We start from the raw sequence: 15,439 nt of genomic DNA, 5'->3' as shown, positions 1-15,439 counted from the left end.
TTGTCACTCGAATTCCAGGACCCGCAGAACATTGAGTTGTAGGACGACATAAACATTCAATGCAGTGTAAGAAACCTTAGATGGATCGATAGATAGCTAGCGGGATAGCTAATAGATGGCAGATAGATAGATAGCTAACTAGATGGCTGACTAGCGAGATAGCTAATAGATAGCAAATAGATAGCTTTCATCACTTTGCTGCTGTGAAATGTAATTTTCTCCACTGCGAGACGAATAAAGGCAAATCCAATCCAAATAGTTAGCTAGCTAGGTAGCCATCTAGATAGCTGGCTAGATAGCCAACAAGATAAATAGCTATTAGTTAAATCCTGTGACTGTAAAGTGACATTGACAGTTTTGAAAGGCGCTTATAAGTGAAAGGTATTATTATTATTATTATTGGGTGAGCAGCGGCAGTCAACCCGGAATAAATTCAAATAGATTGAAAGCTAGCTAGCTAGCTATTCGATAGCTAATAGATAGCCAATAGACAGACAGCTAGCTAGCTAATAGCTAGCTAGCTGGATAGATAGCTAACAGATAGTCAGCCAGCTAGCTAGATAGATAATAGGTAGCTAATAGCTAGCCAGCCAACTTCTCTTGCTAATAGATATCTAATAAATAGCTAATAGATATCTAGTTAGCTGGATAGATAGCTAGTAGATAGCCAGCCAGCCAGCCAGCCAGCTAGCTAGCTAGATAGCCAATAGTATTGATTTCTATAGCGCTTTAACAACAGCTAAAGCTGTAACAATGCGCTAACATGGACAAAAGGCAAAAGCTTGTGGAAGGGGAAAAAAGAACATTGCCAGAGGTCTGACCAGTGCTTTATCGGTACCCAAGCATGAAAAAAAAAAACCCCGAACAAGTTCGGGAATGGCGCTCCACGTCATATTTTCAATTCCCGAATAAATTTGGGAACGGCAGTGAATGAGTTAAAGAGGGTAAAAAAAGGGAACGCAAGCTAGTTGGAAACGAAAATGCTAACGACAGAAATATGAGGTTGAGAAATGAAGATGGGCGGGGAAAAAGATCTCCATCCAAACGGCTCGTGCTACACAAAGCGAAATGCTCACTGGGCTCAGGATTCACAGTTCAAAGGCTAAAAAGTTCACAGTCAAAATAGTTGCTAGCTTTAGCAAGCTAACCACCCCATCTCAGCCATCCTCTTCGCTACGACGATTGGTCGCTATCAGCGGGCGACGCCTCTCACACAGGCGTGGTCCTACGGTTGGGGTCCTTGGCGTAGTCTTTAGTGAGCGTGCTACTCTGTAAGAACTCCCTCTCCGAGTTGAGCAGGCTAGCTAAACCTGATTTGCTAGCGGCGTTGCCCGCCTCGCGCGGGTTCAGCGTGTACATGGGCATTTCGGAGGCTCCGGGACCCGTGTAACCCACTTTACCCAGCGGCGAGGCATCGCGGCTGGGAACCTCCGACGAACGGACGCTGGAGCGACGCCGGAAGCGGTAACGGTAGGAGGGGATGCGACTGAAGGCCGATTTTTTGATGAGCTCCGTACGGGATTTGGCGCGCTGCTTGCGGTGCTTCTCGATGAACATGTGCACCGCTAGCACTCCCACCATTTCCGCCATGATGAAGGAGAGAGCGCCAAAGTAGAAGGACCAGCCGTACGAGTAGGATTTCTTGCTGTCGCTTTGCCCCGGATCGCCCGAGTTGGCGGAAATATAGACGATAATTCCAATGATGTTGCTGAGGCCTGCAAGAAAAAGACAAAAAAAAAACACTTAGAAATTAGATTCAGCCTGAATTTAATCCAGAGGACCTAAACTCATTCACTGCCAGACGATGCGTAAATAGGTGTCCACTGCAGTGCCAGGGTTTTTGTCATTTTCACTCAAATTGCAGGACCCGCAGAATATTGAGTTTTAGGACTACATAAACACTCAACACAGCGTTAAAAACCTTAGATTCTCTTCTTTCATCAGAAAAAAAAAGAGTTAATTTCTAAGTTATATGGGTCTGGAGTTATCTGTGCATGAAATGGGGGCAAGGTGTACAAAATACACAATACTGCCATTGCATCACATCCAATTTCACAATCAATATGTTCAATGGGTTTATAAGAATGACAATCCATTTAATTTCTAAGCGCCTTTTAAAATTCTCAAGGTCACTTTACAGTCACAGGATCTTTTTTTTTTTCTGTGGGTGAGCAGCGGCAGCCACACGTACCAGCGTTCACTCAACCCGAAAGTAAATCAAACAGATCGAAAGCTAGCTCGCTAGCTAATAGATAGCTAATAGCTAGATAGATAGCTAGCTAGCCAGCTAGATAGCAAATAGAGAGCTAGCTAGCTAATAGCTAGATAGATAGCTAGATACACACAATGGATACACACACATGCACGGACGCACACACACACACACACACACACACACACACACACACACACACACACACACACACACACACACACACACACACACACACACACACACACACACACACACACACACACGCACACCTGCTCTTGCCTCATTGACACCCAAAAAAAAGGCTGTAATTGCTGTTCAGCGGGATGTGGAAGGCCCCACTGGGGTTTTGGAGTGAATTCTTGAGGCCAAATTGGTAATTATTTACCGCAAAAGTGTGAGGCTGATTGTACTTAATTACATCCAGCTAATTGTCCCCATTCTGTATGTTCCACCACACTGCATGGGCACTGTATTCTGGACTAATGATATGGACTAGGAGAGCCTCGCTTTATGTGTGTGTGTGTGTGTGTGTGTGTGTGTGTGTGTGTGTGTGTGTGTGTGTGTGTGTATGCTAGTCTTGTGAAGACCACTAACATTTTATACCATATGTGGTGAGGACATTTTTGACAATTGAGGACCTTTTGGCCGGTCCTCACAAGTTTTTCATTCTAAAAGCTTCGAGAGGGTCTGTATATATATATATATATATATATATATATACAGTAAAGTCTCGTTATATCGGATATATCGATAGTCCCGGTTATATCGATACTATATATATATATATATATATATATATATATATATATATATATATATATATATATATATATATATATATATATATATACACACACACAGTAAAGTCTCGTTATATCGATATTCAAGGGAGTCCGAAAAAATATCGATATAACCGGGACTATCGATATAGCCGACCCTGTTTGCATGTAATTTTCTCCGTGCGTGCATAGAAATAGTATCGATATAACCGGGACTATCGATATATCCGATATCGATATAACGAGACTTTACTGTGTATATATATATACACACACACACACACACACACACACACACACACACACACACACACACACACACACACACACACGCACCAAAATGTTCGTATGTACCATTGTTCGTAACTCCAATGTTCGTAAGTAGGGGAGCGTCTGTACAACCAAAATGCCGAAAAGCTATTTGCGTCAGGAAGAAAAAAAAAATACAAAAATAAAAGATCTCCCTCTATCGTAAAGAACAGACGTGCTTTATGCATCTTTCGGGACCTGTTTGCAGTGCACACTGACCTGCGGAGACAAAGAAGATTCCGGCGCTGAGGATGACGTTGTGTCGGCTGCGGTAAAACTCACTGGCGGCGACGCAGAGTCCTCCTAAGAACAGCAGCCCCACACTCATGATGGGGAAGATACTGGAGGCACGCACTGCACCTGTTTGGTTAAAAACAAGCTGTTAGCTTAACGACATTTGGCAGTCCCAAAGTACAGGTTACCAAAATAGCAGCAATGGATGTCACAATGTCTCCACCGATGACGACGAGTATACAAGTAAGAGGCCCCGAGCTGCTTTTCAAAACGGAATGCCAAGGTTTTAGTGAGTCGATGAGAGATTTTACGTATTTTTTTTTGTCAGTGGTGCCTCGAGAGAGGACTTTATTTTGTTCCCGAGACTAAACTGGCGATCTTAAAACACTCTCATAACAGAGCCGAAGTGGAATTCGTTGGACAGTGATACCTCGGTTTACGAACGCTTTAGCTAACGAACGTTTTCGCCTTACGAACATTAAATTAGCGAGAATATAATCTTGGCATACGAACTAGTTTTCGGGAAACACACGGAGCGCCACAATGTCTGGCGGACTAGTTTTCCACACCACCTGTCTTTGAGTGCAGACGTGGTTTGTTACAGAGTGGTGTATTTTTTTTGCTGTTTTGGGACCGAAAAAGACCCCACCACAGGCTAGTGTTCAGCCGAAGAGGACACAAAAGAAAATTACGGTTGAGCAGAAGAAGGAGATCATCGAGAAACACCAACGAGGTGTGCGTTTGTGTGACTTAGCGTCCCAGTACCGGTATGCTAAGTCGACCATTGCTACATGTGGCTAAGGGTGTTCCTGTGTTATCTAAGCAACGCTCTCAGGCAATAGAACAGGTTGAAAAACTTCTGTTGATTTGGATTAATGAAAAGCAGCTAGCAACTTCACATGGATATCATCAAGAGGCAACAGCATCAACGAGCATCACAAAGGTAAATAAAACGACTTTATCATACAGTCCAGTTTATTTCTTTCATTACAATACAATAGTACATTTATTATACATAAAATAAGGCATATTTTGTGTAGTTGTAAGGCTTATTTAAGAGAAAATTATGTTTTGTGGGGACCTGGAAATAGATTAGTCTCATTTTTAATGGTTTCCAATGGGAAATTAGTGTTTGGAATACACACTTTTCACCTTACACACACTTTCCGGGAACCAATTAAGTTCGTAATATGAGGTATCACTGTAATCTCTTTTTCTCAGCTCATCATTATGACATTCAAAAAAATATATATTTTATAATATGCATATATAATGTATCATACGTATATGATATAACAAATTTCCCCACTGGGGGAAAATTAACTCATTCACTGCCATTCCCAAATGTACTAAACTGAAGGTTTCCAACAAACGGCCTATTTTACTGCAAATCTGTTTTGGTTGAGTTGCAAAACGTTGCTAAAAGGGTAGAGCGCAATTGAGCATGCAGGCCCCGCCCCCATAGCCCACATCCTTGGGCTGAATCAAATGCCGGTCACTAGGTCCTGGCTCCTGATTGGCTGGCTGGCTTTCAGGCTCGTGCTCCAATCGGAAGCCTCCGGGGACGGTTAGTCCGTGTTCAGTGAAGCAATGAAAAAGATGCTTCATCTGATTTTTTTTTCCTCCCCCATCCTGTTGCGGGTAATATTTTCCTCTCCAGCCATCGTAACAATCAGAGGGAGGGTGAAAAAAACAACTTCCTACTATTTTCTCTTCTAATATTCTCATGGGTGTACAGTGATACCTCGATTTACGAACTTTTCGGTTTACGAACGTTACATTTATGAAAATTTTACCTTTCAACCTCTTCTATTGCCTGATACCGTTCCTTAGACAACACAGAAACATCCTTAGCTACACGTAGCAATGGTCAACTTAGCATACTGGTACTGGGACGCTACGTCATCTCCTTCTTCTGCTCGACAGTAATTTTCTTTTGTGTCCTCTTCGGCTTAACACGAGCCTGTGGTGGGGTCTTTTTCGGTCCCATGATAGCAAATGTACTCCACTCGATAACAAACCACGTCTGCACTCAAACGGGGTGTGGAAAACGAGTCCGCCAGCCACTGTGGCGCTGTGTGGTTTGGTGTTCATCTGCCGAAAAGTAGTTTGTATGTCAAGATTATATTCTAATTTATTTCATGTTCGTAAGGCGAAACGTTCGTGAGCTCAAGCGTTCGTAAGCCGATGTATGCCATCATGATATTATGAAAAAACGGAATCGGAGGCTGTTATGACATGGCTGGATGGATGAATGAATGAATGAAGCGCGGCGCAGTTACGAGGCGCGTTTATTCGTCAACGTACGTAAGAGGTATTCGGCGGCGTCGGCCTCGTAGTCGGCATCTTCGGGAAAGTGATCGATCTTCTTGCACACACCTCGGAAGGTTCCTGGGGAGGGACAAAGGGAGTGTTGGTTAAAATAGCATTTGTGGAGCTCGCCGTTAGCTGCATGTAAAGAAAAAAGGAATACAATACAATACAATACAATACAATACATATTGATTTATATAGACAGGAAACATCTGACTTACGACCACCCGTACTTACGACCACAGCCTCCAGACCCTATTTTTATTATTTTAATTCTACGCCTGGCACCGCAACGTGCTAGCAGGCCGGCAACGCGTACAACAATTTTGGCCAGGCAGCCAGCATCTCACTCTCGCACAGCAATCGACCGTGTGATGGCACGGCCTCGAAGTCGCGATGAATGTATTTGGACTCTTCAGAACTCTTCATAACTGGATGAGTAACAAGAAAGCATCTTCTCCGAATCTGAACACTCTGAAGCCATAGTTTTGATTCTGGAGCTAGGCAGTGTGTGACCAATAGTGACATCACGAACAAGGGGGCGGGACTTTCTGAATCTCACCAGTTCCGAGCTCATTTTGTGGCAGTTTTGGGACACTAAGTCATTTTTATTGGTGTTTTGCATTTGACTAAAAATATCAGCCTGTGTGTTTTGGCTATTTTAGATGCTATCAAACGTTTTTCTTTTTTTAGGAAACAAAAAAAATGCTGTCGGTTGTCCTTTAAAGCTCTGCTTACACAAACCAAGTGAAAGTCCCTGGTTTATTTATACAGTGTGTGTTTGTTGTGGGGGGTGAGTGTGTGTTTGTGTTGTATCGACTGGGCTGCGGATGCTACGAGCTCGCCTCGGAGTGACTCATCCTTCTTTGTGGAAGTCCTCCGGTGCTGGCGCGCACACTCACTGGTGGGAATGTGTGTGTGTGTGTGTGTGTGTGTGTGTCTTAATTCCTTTGCCTGTACTATTCACACATGGTGGTTGATGTGGAGGGTGGGAGGGGAGGGTTAAAGGGGTGAGACGAAGACGGATGGGAAGCGACAAAGTGCCGCGAAAGAGTTTTGGCCGTCGCCAACCGGCACGGAAACAGCAGGAAATGTGTTGCGGAGGCATTAGCATATGAAGAGTTTCTTGCACTTGGCATCCTACGCTACATGATGAATCCAGCAGAAGCAGTCATGGCCCTGATGGTCACCATGCCGAGCGATAGATAGAAGTCATTCGTTGCCATTCACAAATGTATCCGTATCCGTTCCATACGACGGCGGTGAAATGTGACCATGCTAACTTGAACGCTACTCTTTTTAGCCTGTTTTGATTCGATGCTTGTCAGAGATGTTCGATAGACACTGTGGACAAAGGCTCGAACCCAGAAAGATTGTCTTTTACTGCCGGCAGGAGACGCAGCCATTCATGACGGACGTCTGAATTCTGCAGCCCTCTGCCAAGCTATTTATTGAGAGTATATGCAAATTAAAGTGATACATTAGTAAAATATAGTTTTCTTGATTAGAACACCACACCTCTTGAGTTCTAAGCAACTGAACTGATAAATTTGTAACCTGGCTAATGAGCTCTTCCTGTGAAGGTGTTTCAAGTCATAAATTACTCCGGTGATAAAGGAGTTTCAAAGTCCTAAATTCTGTCCAAGGCCAGATCTCCTTGATGACGATAGCAGTTTAACAAGCTGTGTCATTTGACCTCAGATTGACCCCAGGTTGTCTGTGCTTCAATTGTGTATTCGAGTCACACATGTTCACTAAGCATATAACAGCATGAAACTTTTAAATATGATAACTTCTTATTCTCCATCAATGCTAAAAGTTGCAACGCCGTGATGTCACAGAAAGAGTCTCTAGAAAACGGCATGACATCTTTACATTGCATATACGGTCCGTAAAATGCAGTAGGGGGCACATTTATCTGGACACGTGTGCCTCCGAAAGGTCAGCCTGGGCCGAGGGCAGAACTGCGGCATGATGGGAGTCAGAGAATAGGGGCTGGAAATTTCCTTTTATATGAAATCATCACGGCTAATACATAAGGTAACATCCGACTCACGACAGAGTTCCATTCAGAACAAACGGTCGTAAGTCAAAATGGTCGTAAGTCAAAATCCATTCAAAATGTTGAATAGAGGGGGCTAAATGACTAATTACCTTGACAACGACACAAAAGTGGGAAATAATTACCCAGACGTGACCCACAATAAAGTACATCCATGATGAAAGAATACAGGTGACATCCGACTTACGACCGAGTTCCGTTCCGACCAAACGGCCGTAAGTCAAAACGGTCGCACGTTGAAATCCATTCAAAAAGTTTACATAGCGACTCAGAGGCAAAATGAGTCGCAAACTCCCCCCTCTGGTGCCACCAGACGATTGTTTGCTGTGCGAGAGTGAGATGCTGGCTGACTAGCCAAAACTGTCCTACTGGCCTGCTAGCCTGCTAGCGCGTTGCGGTGCCTGCCAGGCGTAGAATTAAAATTGTAAAAATAGGGTCTGGAGGTCATGGTCGTAAGTCGGATGTTACCTGTATTTTGTACAGCTGCCCCCATTTCAAGCTCAGATAATTCCAGACCCACATAACTTAGGAATTAACCGTCCTATATTTTAATATGTGCAGTGAAAAATAAATCTGAAATCGGAAATGCTGTCCCCTTGTGAAAAAGTAAAAACATTGTCAGAGGGCTGGCCAAGCGCTTTATCGACACCCAAGCAAGAAAAAAAACGAAACCTGAACTAATTGAGCAATGGTGCTTTTCAATCCCCGAATAAATTAGTGAATGAGTTAAAAAATCATGACTTTCACACCAAGCCGGTTGCTTTGGGAATCAATATGGCAAACAACATCTGTTCCAAAATCCAACAAGGGACCTTCTACTGACGCGTGCCCGCCCCCCTCCGCCGATAACGCTCACTAATGAAGGCGGAACAGATACACACACACACACACACACACACACACACACACACACACACACACACACACACACACACACACACACACACACACACACATTCCTGTTTCAATAGTCTTGTGAGGTCCGGATAACTCCAGATAAGGAGTGAGGACCACCGTTGTTGATAAGTTTAGAGAAGAACTAGTTTGAACACTAAATGTCACCCCATTTCCCACTTCAACCTCTTTAAAAACAAAGAAATAAAAAGTGGACTTGAAACTGAAATAACAGCAGGATTCTGAATGGGTACATTCAAAGTCCTCACCCCTGTGGTGAATTTGGTTAAAATATCGTTTTACTTTTTGTGGTATGAACGTTTTCCTCTCATTAAACACACATATACACACACAGATAAACACACACACACACAGTGAGTAAAATGCGTGTGTATCCAAGTGAAATGAAAATACACACATACAAATCATTTTGGGTGAATTTATGAGGACCTCTGTGAAACTTTAACAGATGCATATACAGACCTTCTAGAAGCCTTTAGAATGAAAAACTTGTGAGGACCGGCCAAAAGGTCCTCACTTGTCAAAAATGTCCTTACTACGTATGGTATAAAATGTGAGTGGTCCTCACAAGACTACTCATACAAACACACACAAAACACCTCCATGACCAACGAAGAAGAAAACGCCAAAAACAGAGTGAGCGAAGTAAAGAAAGTTAAACAGCAGAGCGAATTGGGCCGCTTGTTTCTACGTCTGACAGCTCAGCGTGGGTGACGGAAGCGCTTCCTCACGTTGGTTTCTACCTCGCTCTCCCTCTCTCTGATTACTTCTTTCAGGATAAGGAGAGAAGGAAGAAAAGAGGGTGAGGCAGGAAGAAGCTCGTTTCCACGGTGATGGCTGATGAAAGCGAGCGAGGTATGTGGTGCTTGGATGCACAGCTCGCATTTTTTTTCCCAGCACATATTCAACTCCTCTCGCAGCCAAAATGCTTTTTTGATTCCAAATGTTGTCATCGCAAGCCCTCAGGATGGCTTTCTCCATTCAAAAGCGCACTTTGGTGCTGCTTTTGAAGAATACGGCAATCGTTCAGAGGTCATTTGTGACTCTTCCCGCCAAAAACTGAACCACAAATGAAGGTGGGCCGTCAGGGCCTGCAAGGCCTTCTCTGCTGGCCTAAAAATATTTGAATCAGTGACTTTTTTTCCATGACTGCCACTGAATGAAGATGATTTGCGCTCTATGACCGACATCGGACAACAAACAAAAATCTATGAATACAATGCGATCCGTCAAAAAAATTGATGAGGACATTGTTTGCCTTCTCCATCAGTTGATTATTATTCTTTTTTTTAAATCCAAAAAAACAAACAGCCTCCAACATCTTGACTGATTTTAAATTCACCCTACCTACCCCCGGCCTTCATTCTACCACTTGGGTGATCGTTTTGTCCCTGTCTTTTTAGAGAGATAAAAAAAAAACTCTTGGTGATTACCAGGTGGGCCCCAGCAGGGTGAAACACTCCCCAGAGATTCCTCTCAAGCGGAGGTCAAACAACGCTCATCCATCACTCGACACACCGCACGCATCGCCTCTTGCCATGTGCTTCGTTCATTCAACGTCTGAGTCTCCGCAAAGCTTTTCTGTCCCTTCCTTGCTCATTTCCAACATTCTTTTGCTCATTCATCACGTCAGCCTATCAAGAATGACAAAAGTTTGTTTTTCTTCCTGTTTTCTGTGTAATCGGGGGGTGGGGGGGACGTGAAATGGTCAAATGAGCTGCAGTGGGTGCAGCTTTTTTTCATCTTGGGCAGCTAGCTAAAATAAAACCTCTAACTTTCTTATGCGCACCTTTAAAGGATAACCGACATCAGAAAAACGTTTTATAGCATCGAAAATACCCAAAACACGCAGGCTGATATTTTTCGTCAAATGCAAAACACCAATAAAAATGCCAGATCAAAACAGCAATACAAACTGCCAGAAAATGAGCTTGGAACTGAGCAGATTCAGAAAATCGATCTATTAGCTAGCTAGCTTTCAATCTATTTGCGTTACTTCCGGGTTGAGTGAGTTGGCTGCCGCTGCTCACCCGCAGAAAACTTATCCTGTGACTGTAAAGTGACCTTGAGAGTTTTGAAAGGCGCTTATAAATGAAATATATTATTATTATTATTATTATTATTACAGTAAAGTCTCGTTATATCGATATCGGATATATCGATAGTCCCGGTTATATCGATACTATTTCTATGCACGCATGGAGAAAATTACATGCAAACAGGGTCGGATATATCGATAGTCCCGGTTATATCGATATTTTTTCGGACTCCCTTGAATATCGATATAACGAGACTTTACTGTATTATTATTATTATTATTATTATTATTCTGTGTCATATTTTCAATTCCCAACTCAAAACTCACTTTTGCTCTTAGTTTGACTCCCTGGTGCTTTCTGCTATCTTTGTGACTGCTTTATTTCCTGTATATGACAGTTGTCCAAGTTAAGTGCTTTGTTCCAGCTTTCGCTATTGTTAAAGCGCTATATAAACGGATAGCACATCAGTCTGAAAAGTCAATTTCCCATCAATTTATCAGGCAATTCTGAATGATACAACTGGGACGATATTTTGGATGCGACAAACCACGTTCTCCCCCCCCCCCCCCTTGCATACCATTTTCTACGTGAGCCCGTGCTTGTATGCGTGCAAACTGACATTGTGCTGACATTGTGTTTACTTTCTCTATCGCCCCCACTGCTCCGTTTATGTGATCGCTTGGGAATATGCTTGAATTTGCCGATTTACTCATCCAATTACAAAACTAGGAATTGCGCGTCTGTCCATCCATCCATCCATCGGGCGATCCTTAGACCTGCACCATCTGGCCCTGTAATAGCTTCCTATGCCGCCGCCCCCCCCCCCACCACACCCGTTAAAATGAGACGGTTATGAATGGCTGCACACAGAACACGTACACATATTTTATCTGCGGGCAATGCAAATCTGACCTGCACCATTGCGGAAAATTGACACGAGATAACTCAAGTATTCTTACAGGAAATTACAATCTTCAAGTGGCGGTGAAGATGACATTATTTGATGTGGGTATTCGTGAGGCTTTTTAAGTGAGACTGAGTTGAGGTGAGGTGAGGTTTGTCGCCGACTGTCTCAAACATTGCTGGTAAAAGCCATCTTAAAGGACAACCGACGTCTCCGAACAAGTTGTGTCCATAATTTGTAAAATGGCTTCAAATGACTTCTACTGAGCGTATTTTACAAAGATTCCACCGCATATAGCTATATTTTACGTTTTAAGACTCGCGCTGAATATTCAGGAAGTCTTGTTTTTGAGTTGGTGACGAGTCCGTACGTGACGTCACTGAAGGAACGCCCGTGACCGAAAACAGGACACATTTTAGCAGTCCTTCCATCACGTCAATGTATTTTGCTGTAGTTGTTTGGTCTGAAAACCTCATGTTGCACCAAAAAGCCGTCAGAAGAGGGTGACCAAGCTCCATGTAAGGAATTTATCAGCCTGTGGAAACGAGCTCGGTCGCCATTTTCTGCCTCTTTTTTGGTGATACATTTCCCCCCAATGTTGCCTCAAAATGGCACGGAATAAATTCTTTAATCGATTGCAAACATGTATGCTTTCCTCTTATATTTGAATCATGTTCATAACTGGATGTGTAACAAGAAAGCATATTCTCTGAATCTGAAGCCATTGTTTTGATTCTCCAGCAATGCAAGACGTCTTGCCGTGACGTCACGAATTGGGGGCGGGACTTTCTGAAAATGCCCAATTCGCAGCTCATTTTTTTGCAGATTTTGGACACTTTAAGTCATTTTTATTGGTGTTTTGCATTTGAATGAAAATATCATACTGCGTATTTTGGGTATTTTAGATGCTATAAAACGTTTTTCTGATGTCAGTTAGGAAACAAAAAAGTGATGTTGGTTGCCCTTTAAGACTCTCTTATTTCATCAGGGGAAAAAAAAGAGTAACACCTAAATTATATGGGTCTGGAGTTATATGAGTTTGAAATGGGGGCGGCTGTCCAAAATACAACGCAATACATACATATTGGTGGCTTGAACAACAGCTGAAGCTGAAATAAAGCGCTAACATGGAAAAAAGGGGAAATGCTGCCCCCTTGTGGTTTATATATGACAATTTGAAATTTTGGTGCAGACTTTAATAATAATAATAATAATAATACATTTCATTTATAAGCGCATGGCAGTTAACATGCATGACTTGCTTTTGCGGGCCGAATAAAATGATGTGACGGGCCAGATTTGGCCCCCGGGCCTTCACTTGGACACACACATGTGCCATAGGTCGTTCTAATGTTAGAAGCTTGAAATGCAAGAGAGAAACCGCCATTCTAAAGTATGAAAGAGTCACATGGCACCAGTTCACTAAAAATGGGAAGAACATACAAACCATCCACAAGGAGAAAATGAATAAATAACAAAACTGCAGACTGAAATTAAGCCATTTTAAAAAATATATATATATATTTTTTAGTGATGGTCTTTCGCCACTGTGATGTTGAGTTGAATTTGGATAGTTGTGATTATTTCAGAGGGGAGGGGGTCTGCGGGAACGGATTAGTGGGCTTTCAATTGACTTCAAGGGCAGAAATTATTTGACATAAGAGTCAAGCGAGTCGTGACAACAGAACATAGCAAGGTATTCCGTTGTTGATGCACTGGGGAGGGAGATGCAACCGATAAACACGCACGCACACGGGTCATCCAGACTGGTCACGTACCTTCCAGACAGCAGGTCCGCCAGAGGCCGGAGTGCGTCATTACCTCCTCGTTCTTGCGGCTGGTGTCGTTGTCACCGCTGCTTTTTACGCGGCAGACCCCTCTCGAGTACAACCAGTAGTCTGTCCCCACGGCGATGGTCATCAGGCTGAAGGCGGCGAAGGCGCCCACCGTCGTCACCAACATCTGGACGCCGCGGTCACACATCAGCATCTTCATATAGGCGACTCGTGGTTTGGGGGCTTAATCTTGGTTCGCTTCCTCTTTGATGGGCTTCCAAAGCCCCTTCTCGCTATTTTCCACAAAGGGGGAGAGGGGGGGGGGGTCAATTTAACAAACAGAATTCTGGGATGACACGTCGATGAGCTTTGTTGGCGAAGGGTGGGATTGGTGGCGCATCGGAACACCGCCGCTAACACGATCTCACGTACACACACGAGGGGGGTGAGGGGCACACCGGAGCTTTTGACGACCACCGGTTGTCCCCGACAAGCTTTCAGTCAGTGCAAAAAGCGATACATCATCTGTCGACTTCGGTCGTTTATTTCCTGGAGTTAGCAATTTAGCTAGCAGCCGGCACAGTCAGCAAGCATCTTCACCACTGCCGATGGTTTTCTTTATTTTATTTTTGCGTGTGATGTTTTTCCTTTAACGACACTCACCGCTTCACATGTAGGATTCGTCACGTCGCTCCAAAATTGCGAGGCGAGGTCGGTTGTTTTCGCTCCCCCCTTTTTTTCGAACAAACGATGCCTACACGTCAGCTACCGTGAGCGTGGATGGAGATCTGTCGTCTTTTCCTTTCCAGCTGTTGACACACTGACATGTTCTCCCTCGAAATCCAAGGTTGATAGACGTCCACGTTTAAGATGGATAATGGTGGTTGTTTTTTTTTAATCAAAGGGGCAGCAGAATGCGGACGTCTTCGCGGTGGGCAGGTTCTCGATTCTCCAAACGTGTCTGCTGGCACAAATGGAGTGGTGAGAAATAACAATGAGAGCCTTCGCCGCCTCCTCCTCTTTTTTTTCGTCCTCCTCCTTCTTTCGTCGATCCAACCAACACAAACTAACCGCGCGTCTCCTCAAAATCCGCCTTGGGGCTCCGCCATTAGATCCTGATTGGTCAACCAAAGAAAATGGTCCTTGAATAACCAATCAGATACGAGCTATGCCGATGATCCCGCCTACTTCTTTTGCGAGACTATAAAAGACAAGAAAGGGCGGAGGAGGGTCTTATCAACAAGGAAAAGATCGAACGCTCATTCGAAGAATAATAAGAACAACAACAACAACAACAATAATAATAATAATAATAATACATTTCATTTATAAGAGCCTTTTAAAACTCTCAACGTCACTTTACAGTCAGTGGATGTTTTTTTGTGGGTGAGCAGCGGCAACCAGAAGCGCTAGCGTTCACTCAACCCAGAATAACTCAGATAGAAATCTAGCTAGCTGGATAATAATAATAATAATAATAATAATAATAATAATAATAATAATAATAATAATAATAATAAATTTCATTTCTAAGCACCTTTCAAAACCCTCAAGGACACTTTACAGTCACGGGATTTCTAATCGATATCTAGCTAGATAGCTAGCTATCTATCTAATAGATAGCCAGCTAGATAGATATCCAACTAGATAGGCTCTCAATATCACTTTATTTTGTGCTGTAAAATCAGATTGTTTCCTTTTTTTGTAATGATGATGATACTAGTGCAGCGTGTTCTACCGGAGACAAATTCCTTATGTGTTGTTCATACTTTGCCAATAAAGATCATTCTGCTTCTTATGATGGTGTGTTTGTTATGTGTTTTTCTAACCACCACTTCCAACTAAAACAATCAGAAACAAAAAAAGTCACTGGAATGTTTTCACCTTTAAGCAG

At 43.1% G+C, this 15,439-nt stretch overlaps 1 protein-coding gene across 1 annotated transcript; it reads right to left on the bottom strand.

Annotated features, from left to right (window-relative positions):
- Positions 1-846: 846 nt before the first annotated feature.
- Positions 847-14,569, bottom strand: cacng3b (calcium voltage-gated channel auxiliary subunit gamma 3b). The gene is made up of 5 exons (XM_089018310.1): positions 14,209-14,569; positions 13,549-13,838; positions 5,845-5,928; positions 3,523-3,663; positions 847-1,715 (listed from the first exon to the last, which is right to left on the bottom strand). The coding sequence occupies exons 2-5, from the start codon at positions 13,763-13,765 to the stop codon at positions 1,210-1,212; spliced, it is 948 nt and encodes a 315-aa protein (XP_088874436.1). The 5' UTR covers positions 13,766-13,838; positions 14,209-14,569; the 3' UTR covers positions 847-1,209.
- Between the last annotated feature and the right edge of the window lie 870 nt (positions 14,570-15,439).

The sequence above is a fragment of the Hippocampus bargibanti genome, linkage group LG17 (assembly GCF_051943395.1).
Source record: "Hippocampus bargibanti isolate YZ-2025 linkage group LG17, ASM5194339v1, whole genome shotgun sequence".
NCBI lineage: Eukaryota > Metazoa > Chordata > Actinopteri > Syngnathiformes > Syngnathidae > Hippocampus > Hippocampus bargibanti.
Note: the sequence above shows the minus strand (reverse complement) of the source record. Positions and strands in the feature narration are given on the sequence as shown.